The sequence below is a fragment of the Athene cunicularia genome (genome assembly GCF_003259725.1).
Source record: "Athene cunicularia isolate RWA chromosome 15 unlocalized genomic scaffold, athCun1 chr15_part1, whole genome shotgun sequence".
Classification (NCBI taxonomy): domain Eukaryota; kingdom Metazoa; phylum Chordata; class Aves; order Strigiformes; family Strigidae; genus Athene; species Athene cunicularia.
The window spans coordinates 7692143-7702411 of NW_020799121.1; the positions used below are offsets into that span (position 1 = coordinate 7692143).

General features: G+C 40.5%; 1 protein-coding gene across 3 annotated transcripts in view; it reads left to right on the forward strand.

Moving 5' to 3' along the window:
• ZDHHC8 (zinc finger DHHC-type containing 8) overlaps window positions 1–9061 on the forward strand; it is a 121089-nt gene extending 112028 nt beyond the window's left edge. For 2 of the 3 annotated variants that reach the window (XM_026859720.1, XM_026859721.1), the window contains one exon: window positions 2752–9061. In XM_026859720.1, the coding sequence (XP_026715521.1) occupies window positions 2752–2923 (172 nt within the window). In that variant the 3' untranslated portion in view covers window positions 2924–9061. The remainder of the gene's footprint in view (window positions 1–2751) is intronic. The other variant, XR_003399528.1, reaches the window with a different exon arrangement.
• Window positions 9062–10269: the final 1208 nt, after the last annotated feature.

The window sequence follows — 10269 nt, forward strand, 5'->3', positions numbered from 1 at the left end:
GTTGGGGCCTGGAGGGCTCATCAGAAATATCTAGGTTTTCTTTGCATCTAGCACTTACTGCACTATGCTGTCCTCTGGTTAAGGTCCCAGGATTCTCACTCCAGTATTAGCCAACATTTGGGGGAAAGTTATTGAAATGTGGGAGAACCATTATTGTAGATCTCCTGAAGTTTAGTGCCAGCAAGTTTTTCCTCAGTGTTTTCATGTGATTTGTAGTTGTTAAGATAATTTATCTATGGTCGAAGATCTAACTTTCAGGAGGTGGACAGCCATTTTTTCCTCTTCATAGGTATTAAAGAAATTAGTCTGTTTCAGTAAAAGAAGACCTGTGGACTTTCTTTTGCCTCTCTGCCCTCTGTTTGAGACCTGGATGTGTCAGCTGCTGCTGTAGGAAGGATGCTAATGTATGAAAAGCTGTTTGCCTTTTCTTAGTCTCCAGTTCTTGATTATGCAGTCAGCCTGTTGGTCCCACTGCTCTTACACTGTCCTTGCTTAAAATGTAGAGCCTGTAAATTCACTTCAGTTCAGCTCTTTGAAGTAATGAAAAATACAGTGTCTGACAAAAGTGGTCTAACTATTAAAATAGCTGCAGATCCTATCAGATGTTAAAGAAAGTTGCAGACATATGATACCATTGCAGAAGATCTTTTTTACTGAAGTTCCTAAAATCAAGTCAAGTACCTAGATTAATAAATAAATAGCATAATGAACTTGAAGTTTTTTACCTAGTGAAATAAACCTCCCACAGGCACTCTGTGCTCTGTAAACCCAGCACGTTTTCTGTCAGTAAAACCACAAATTATTTTCCTTTCTTGCCTTTCCCCTAACACTCCCCTGCTAATTTCTGCTTGTTTCAGAAAGCAGATTGTCTTCTTCAGGAGACTTTCAGCACTAAATTAGGGCATTTATAGTACTTCGGTGAGGCAACTGTAGAATTTGGTCCCTGCATATTTCGGCTCTTTGGGGACACAGCAGCGTTTTACAAAACCACACAATATTTTTTTTAATATTTATGTATATGTGTTTTGCTGGTTCAGATACCCACAACTCCATTCTGGAGTTCGAACACTATGTAGGAGAATGTAGTAGAAGCCGGGCTGGTGTGAGCTGATGGACATGCTGCTCCAGCTCCAGGATACAGCTGTGAGAGCAGGTTGCCCCAGAAAAAGTGCTTCTAGTTTTGGAGCTATTCTGAGCCTATCAAGAGCTATGTCTGGGGTAGTTTGTTTTAGTTTTCAGACACATAGAAGACAGAATCACAGGATGGTTTGGACTGGAAGGGATCTTAAAGATGATCTAGTTCCAACCCTGTGCCCTGGGCAGGGACACCTTCCACTAGCCCAGGTTGCCCAAAGCCCCGTCCAACCTGGCCTGGAACCCTGCCAGGGAGGGGGCAGCCACAGCTGCTCTGGGCACCTGTGCCAGGGCCTCACCACCCTCACAGGGAAGAATTTCTTCCTTACATCTAATTTAAATCTACCCTTTTTCAGTTTAAAGCCATTACCTTTTGTCCCCTCCCTACACCCCCGACAGAGTCCCTCCCCAGCTTTCCTGTAGCCCCTTTAAGTACTGGGAGGCCGCTCTAAGGTCTTCCCAGAGCCTTCTCTTCTCCAGCTGAACACCCCCAACTCTCTCAGCCTGTCCTCACACGGGGTGCTCCAGCCCTCCAAGCATCTTCGTGGCCTCCTCTGGACCCACTCGAGCAGGTCCGTGTCCCTCTGCTGTTGGTGCCCCAGAGCTGGACACAGGACTGCAGGGGGGGGTGTCTCACGAGAGCGGAGTAGAGGGGGAGAATCCCCTCCCCTGACCTGCTACATGTAAAGAAAGAAATTGCCTTTTAAATACAGTTAATCCATCAAACCTTCTGGTCTCCAGAAAGTCAGGGTAGTCTAAAATAGCTCAGGCTGCCTCTGTTTGCAGGCAGACAGAAAGTGTTCCCTAGTGAAAGGTATTTCATCCCCATGTCACTGCTGCTGGCTTCAGACTGACACAAACCCAAGGAGACATCCACTGTGCAGGAGTAAACTGTGAGAATACAGCACACCCCGGTTGTGCTGGCACGCCCAGAACGTACACAAGTCCTTTGTAGGCTTTTGTCTAATTAATTTGTGAGTCTGGGGGACGAGACACATTAAGCGTGAGTGTGTAGTGGCCTAGATTTAAAAGATCTTTTGAGGAAAGCCTGTTGTCCATGCTCCCTGGCAGTAGGTCATAAGAAGGGAAGTGATTTTAAAGAGTCCATCCAGAATATTGTCTTTACAGGCATCCTAGAGTGCTTCCTGACTTGATTCAGCTTGTGTCTTCTGTCATAAAGAAGTCTTATGCTTCACCTCTCTTAGGTCTTTCAGAGATGAACAACTGGATATTTAACTGGAAAGTGTTTTTTCTGAGTTTTTTATTTCTGGTTGTAAGACACAGTTTGGCTTAAGGTCAACAGCAGTGACAGTTAAACCCTCCTGCATCCTACAAATGCTTATGCAATTAGTTTGGTTCAGCAAAGCATTTAAGCAAGTAATTAAATGAACAGATATTACTGGGGTCTGATCCACTAACCTAATGGCCAAATGAATTCTCTCTTTTCAGTGGCTTTTCATCAAGTAGATTGGCTTCAACCAGGTTGCTCCCAGGCTTGAATATTTTTCCACACTGGGACTCAGGGTAACAGGGATGATTGTTTATCCTGAATGAAGCCATCCTGCTATCACACTTCGGTCACTAACTTTGCATCTTTTGATATTTCTTTTGATGCAGGGATGACATGCAGTTGAAGACACCTCACAGTAAAATAAATGGACAGCCAAAAGGAATATCCAGGTTGGGTTCAACATCAAGTTCCCAGGGGACACCTGTCAGCCCTGCTAGACACTCAAACGTTAAGAAGGTGTCTGGAGTTGGTGGAACAACCTATGAAATTTCAGTGTAAAATAAAATTAATTAAAAATAAAGAGCCATCCACTCAGCCAGCCATGAAGCTAGGAGCACTGTGAAGACTCAAATAACAACAAAGAAGGAGCAGCAGCAGCTGGCCACTCTCCTTTTCTTGTTTTGGGTTTGTTCTGATTTCATCTTTCTCTTTTGGCCAAAAACCAGCTGCAGCCTTATTCTTGAGGGAATAAAATTGTACAGTCCATCAGACTCTTCCTGAACCGACAGGCAGGAACTGGCTGTGACCTAACACAACAACTACAGAGAGGATTTCTTTCATGCAAGAGAGCGCTAAAGCCATTGTGCGTGTGTCTGTCCAACAAACCTGTTGTGTACCAGTTGTGCTGTGAAAAAGTACGGTCGGTCCAGGATCATGCAGTTTCTCCCATGTCCCTTCCCATTTCTTCTGGCCAAGGATGTGTCCGGCAGGAGTCAGAGGCCCAACTGCTGTTTTCCTACCGATGTGGAAAGCAGGTTTCCTGTGCTGGGCAGTCTGCCTCTGCGAGAACTGCTCTGCGTCCCCAAGGCATTGCAGGTTGGGTTCCTCCTCCTGAGAAGGAGCAAGGCAAGGGCACTTGGGCCATGAACACCGTGTCGTCTTTAAAAGCCTCCCTGCTCCCAGGTCCCGGATGGGAGCGGGAAAAAGGATAGCAACAGCTTCTCACTGTCTGCCATTCGCCTCCCCGTGTGTGAAATTGTGTGTGTGTGTGCGCGTGTGTTCGTCTCTCGTGGAAAAGGACTGCAACACCAGTAAGGATCTTCCACTCTGACCTCTTGCTCCCTCTGGTTTTTAAAGGCTTCTCTAACTTGGAAACAAAACCAAACATAAAAAGGCAGTGTTTGGATGGGAACATATTTTAAACAGCTGTCAGCTGCTTTCCCTGCACCCTCCTTATTACCTGTTGGATTTAGGCAATAACATGGTTTACTGCCTTGCCCTGGTGCCGTCTGTGTAATCCTGCAGCAAGGTTATCATGATCTGTTGAATTGACAGTGTGTGTAACTGAGCCAAGCATACATCTAAAGGATATAAATTTTCGGTCTGCCTAATTACTAGCACATTCCCTCTGTTCTTCAGTACTCTTAGACAAAGGATTTTCCATTTGGGTTTTTTTCCCCTGGGGAACAACTTTTTAAAATAATGTCAATCAAATCTATTTAACATTCTGAGGTTTCCTTTTCCTGTCTCCAGAAAACTGCATCTACTTTGTTGGATTTAAAGACAACTTTACTATAAAAAACAAGAAAGGGGTGCATTACTTTTGTCAAAATATGAGGACTCTGGCAAAGCTAATTTTGGGACAAATTGAAATTTTTTAATTTTCTCCATTCCTTCCTTTGCCTTCCCATTCAGTTACCACCTCAGAAGTCAAAAGTACTGAGATCTGGGCCAATGCTGACTAGCCAGATCATGTGTGCAATTAAGAATATCCTGAGCGACTGTTGCCAAAGTCACTAAAAATGATTATCACTGAGCCAGTCAGCATATGAAACCTCGACTTCCCACCTGGTTCTCCTTAATAGTTTTGACTAGAGAGCTAAATTAATAATTTTTCAAGATATTTGTTTCAAGGGATTGAATCCTTTCCAGTCCTTGACTATAATGGACAGCTCTCTAGGTATTTGGTAGCAATTCAGAATGTGCTGATAACATCTTATTTGTTTTCATGTATGTTGAGATTAATTATTCCAGAAGGCAAATATTGACCTCCATTTTGCCTGGTTAAAATTTATCTTTTGATTTGATAAATCTTGACGTCTGCTGCAATACATGCTTATTATGTCCCTTGTATATCAAATACTTTTTTGGAGAGGAAAGTTGAAGAGAAGAAAGTTAATACTCTCTCTGTGTAATGCTCTATGTTGCTTGAAGTTAGATACCTGGAAAACAATGCATCTGTGGTATAGGCCAAAGTTATGAGGGAGTGAACTAGAAATCAGTGTGCATTTTATTGCCTTGGTGGTATTTTAAACGCCTAGTGTAGGGACATTGCAGAGCAGAGAAGCAATAGTCTTTCTATGCAGATTTGCTCACTGGTATGTAGAATATTGTCTTTAGTTGGAGGCACCACAGTACCAGAAAGATGCTGGCAAACTGGACCAGGTAGAGGTGGAGCAGTATATATTAAAAGGCTGGATGGGCTTGCTGGTGAGAAGATTTAAGGGCTAAAACCATGTCACTGACTAAGCAATGAAGTGGAAATGGAGTATCATAATTTTACAAATACTTTAGTTCAAAGATGTAAAACCAAAGGTAAATCAAAGGGTTGTTACTGGTAACCAGTGGTCTACATTTAGAAGGGGGCAGAAAAGATGGAGGGGAAGGGGCAGTGGAATAGTCTTCCAAGGCAGAGTATTGGAGACTAACTATTTAGGACAGTCAAACTATATTTGGACAAGTCATTAAAAATATTTCTGTGAGAGGTGAGCCTGCAGGGGCAAGGGGCTAGACCAGATGGCCTTATAGATTTCTTCCATCTTTAACTGTTATTAATCTGCAACTCTACCGTGATGTTAACTCCTCAGGAAGATGCAGTACTTCCTTAAGGACTGGAATTCACTCTGGTGCATAGAGTATCACAAGACTTACTTGTTTTTAAAGTATCATGTATGCCATATGTAAGCCCTGAAAAAGAGGGCAGGTGTGACACAATGAATTTGGGCAAGGGAGCTAAGCAAGGGCACATTTTACCATGTATCTTTGAATACGTACATGAAATTCATGCAAGCAAGGCTGAAAATTTGCACCAGTGTAATATTTGAGATTTGCATCCCAGTGATGCTCCATTTTGATCGTTCTTTCTCCTGCATTTATAAACAAAAAAGCTACTGAGGAACTTGAAGGGCCGAAGAGCCTTTGAAGTTAACTACATTAGTTCTTGAGAGAATTTCTCAGTAAGACTAAACACAGTATTGTGTGTATAAAGCACTAATATCCAGGGTTATTTTGACATATTTCACAAGGGGTAAGGGAGGAAAGAGTGAATGCACTGTGTCATTACAGGTTCAGATGTAAGGATTATATATTTTGTGAGTAGTTTTGCCCACCACTGAGAGACATTCGACTTTTTAATAGGTTTACAATGGTACCAAAGTAATTTTTTTTTCCTTTTGAGGTTTGCATATAATTCAGTGCACATAGCCTGGAGTAAATTATTCAAATCTTCTGAAAGAATAATCTAAACAGAACAGTTAACAGAAGATTGCATGCAGCAAATCCAGCCTCATTTCCATCCCAGGCACTGAACCTGCAGCTATTTTCTCATAAATGTAAGTGTCTGTTTCCATAGCTCCTGTTGTGGGACTGGGGACATATTTATTAAGTCTAATTTTGGAGCAGAATCCAGCTGATGTTAAAAGTATAGTTCTTCGAGCAGTTTACAGATTAGCAGTAAGGTTCTTCTGCCCAAATGGTCTTAGTTTTTACAGACACTTCAGGCCAAATCTTCAGCTGGTGTAAATTGGTGTGGCTCCATCAAAGCTCATCTGAGTGATGCTAATTTACAGTGGGTGGGGATCAACCATGAAAATCCAGCACAAGTTAACACATCTTGTAAAGTACCTTCTTTATTTTTGTCATGTTTATTTCATGTTTCAGAAGTCTTAAATCTTTTCAATGTGTTTTTATTTTTAGCTGTGGATTGTATTACTTATTTAAAAAACAGCAATAGTTTTTGTTTAGTTCGTGCATCAGTTTTCATTGCATATTGCATTTTATTAGCCATTTGTTCCCTGTTCATACACTCCCATTTAGCCTCCAGGTTTTCATCGTAGTGCAATCTGCCTTGAAAAGTTGGATCTCTGTATCTTTAATTGTGTAATATATTGAGTATTCTGAAATTAAATGTACCTTACTACATGGGTGGGAGAGAGAGAGGAAATATTTTTACTTGAAGCCTTAATATTTTCTTTTTTTACTACTTTATTTGTTGACCTCATAGGAAAGTCTGAATAGCAAAGACTTTGAAACTCTGGGCCAAATACTGCACTGATATACAACCAGCATTTGGCCCCCTATCTCAAAACTGGATGCAGACATAACCTGAAGTGAACAAGGGAAGAAGCCTCAGGGTGGCATATTCTCCTGAAGATCATTAATACAGTCTCAAAACGTGTCTGTAAGCAAGTACATTAAAGAAGTCTTCAAGTCTTGAATTTTTAAGAAGGGTGATAGCAGGAACTGCCCTAATATCTTACATTTTCATTTTCTTTTTAAATTAAACAAAACAAATGTAACTACTTAGTTTGGTTAAAGTCAGCTCTAAGGGTTGCACAGAGCTATGTGTTAGTAGCCCTGTGCAGCAAATGAACTCTGTTGTGTTGCTGTTCTAAATTGCTAACCAACCATAACGTTATGTCAACTTGGCCTAAGATAATCACCTCGTGGGCGTTACAATGGACGTTCCTCAGATGATGCCTATTCTCCTATAAGCCTAATGTGGAAACTGCAATGTGGTTTTCTTTGGACTGTATCTGTGGTCCAGACTAGAGATATAGAGAGATATAGATATATATATATATATATTCAATATTTTTTTGTGTGTGGGAAAGATGGGGTCAAGGTTGCTGTCGCTGACAGTCTGGAAAGTTCATGTCGAACTGTTTTTATGGTCTGTATTTCACCTGTTCTGCCACCTTGAATTGTTGGAATGTATCTGTGCAGGCTTTGTGGAGCTCTGTCTGTAACCTTTTTTGTGGCTCTCGTAATACATATATATTTTTTAAACCTTTGAGTCACTTCAGTATTTTCAAGTGTCCGGTTTTCCCCTATGAGTTATGCCTCAGATGCATTTGTTTGCTGAGATGGTTCATGGTATGCTGCCTTTTTTCACTTCCACTTGTGCAAAACGTGAACTGAAACAGTAGAACTGGAAGAGCCAGTTCCAGTGCAAAATCTGTAGGAGACAAAGTATTAAAAGTGATTGCAGGTTAAGTTGTATTTTCAAAGTGCTTATGATAGAGTAGAAAATATGCTGAGTCTTTAAGAGTGTCTCCTAGTTGTGACCAGCATGGATCATGCTTGTGAGGCCACAGTAAGTGAGCCATGAAACAATGCTAAATGAAGTTTTCCACACTGTTTTTTATTAAAGTTGTGAGGTTAATAGGGATCCTGTGGTCTGGCACAACTGTCAATCATTGATACAGAGTAACTGTAGAAAATATGTTATATAGGTATTTGTTGGAATGTTCTATCCAGGGTATCTGGATTTATACATCCCAGATGTGTAAAATTTTTAATCTATCTTCATCTGTCTGTTTCTACTCTTTGAATATATGTCCGTTTGATCTGTAAGGCTGGCTCATAACACACACAGTTGCCAAGCCCTCTTAACAGCAGCTGCTGCAGGATTTCTGATGCTGTAATTTGCATATATAGGCTAATTACATTAAGCAAGGATCCATTCAAGCATGTTCATTATAAATGCCAGTCATATTTGTGTGCTGTTGTGCCTTCACATGGCAGAGATTACTTTCTATATAAAATGGCCAAAAATATAATCACGAGCCTCCATTGATGTTGGCTACATCAAGGAGAATTATATAAGCTCATGATCTGTTCTAGTATATTTTATTTAAAGACATCTCAGCTTACCGCGATCTTGGCTTTATTCTCTGTAAGTAATGGATAAATTATCCAAGTTTGCTACATTCATTTCTCCATTATTGTTATTTTTTATTCTGCAGGACAAGTTTCAGTTCACATTTTGGAACATAATAAGAGAGACAAAGGAAACAATTTGTACAGGTGAATCTATTAAGAGAGGAGCAGTTATATAATAAATAGATTAGAATTACTGTCAAAATAGGTTTTGTTCATCTTGTCACAATAACTTGAATTTTAAAGTAAGGGTTATTTCACAGCTGATATCTCTGTAACCCTGAAACATTTTAAAAATGTCTTGGTTAGACATGTCAGATTATATGAAGAAATATGATCTACTTCTACAGATTAAAAACAATTCTAGAGAACCGATGGTACATTTTACAGTGCCTTATATATATGTGTATATATATATGTATATATAATGCCTATATGTATATAATGTATACATAACTGTGTACATATATTCAAGTAAAACTAGTTACAGGTGTCCCTATCTGATGTATTTTAAATGGAACTGATCTGTGTTGATAGCAAAAAAAAAAAAAAGGTTGTATCAGCAGCAAAATACAAAACCAAAAACACTTACTAAAATGTAAGCAAATAAAATAGACTGGAAACAGTGTTTCTGCCAGTAGTTATGTTCCAGGCCATGGAAGACTGGTAGGTAGACCCACCACTTTAAGGGATGTTCAGAGAGAAAGGAAAGCAGTGATGAAAGCTTGAGGAAAGTGGAGAATGTGTAAGAGCATGAGGGATGCCTGAGAGCACCCCAGTCCTCAGACTTTTAAAGGAGAGGTGCAGGAGGAGGGGACAGGCTGTCTCTCAGGGGAAGCTTAGACCTGAGATGAACTGTCAGTAATCTCAAACAAGGAGCCTCGAAAAAACTGGCTCTTGGCCATGACAACAGTCCTTCGGCCCCACTGTCATTGGCAGTATTTCACCAGTTCTTTCAAACAGGCAAACTGGTTCCTTCCCCCCCAAGTGTTTTTTTGTCTGCCAACAGTAGTCATGACTCTCTAGATACGGAGGAGGGACTTGGGCAAAGCTTCACTCAGTGGATCTTATCTAGAGAGAGAGAAGTGGCTTCTGTGGAAAAGATTCCCATCTCCTGACTATAAGGAAAGTTATGCATGTTTCCTTTCCCTTACAAATTTTTTCGTGCTGTGTTGCCATCCTATTCACCTTTAACACATGCATTCCTTGTGTGGATTTTTCATGCAGTAATTTTGCCATTTATTTGGGAGGAATATAAAGCACTGACATAACCTGTCCATATGGTATTAGATCTACAGTGTGTCTGGCCTGAGATGGACAGCATATGAGGCTCTGTGAGCACTGTGGGCAATGCTGAGGTTTACAAATGTTTCTATTTCTGTCTATCATTAATCAAAGTAACTTCTGCATTTGTGGGCATAGGCCAGTTTGACCAGACTATATGGCAGAAATGCGCTACGTAACTTATGCAGCAGATTCTGCCAGTTCATGAGCTTTTCTAGGAGTTTAGTTGCATTTTAGAATAATAGGGGTATCGTAGGTAAGTCTTGTTTTAAAAAAATATATCCCCTTTGTGAAATAAAACAATTTTACAAATACAAGTAATTCAGAAACCTTCCTTTCAACAGACTTTGTGAAGTATCTATCTGCTACATAAAAAACATGAGGGCCATATACTACCTCCTGAAGTTTATTTCACACCTTTAAACTGCTAGCCTCCATGTGTGGAGGCTATTTCTTCAATA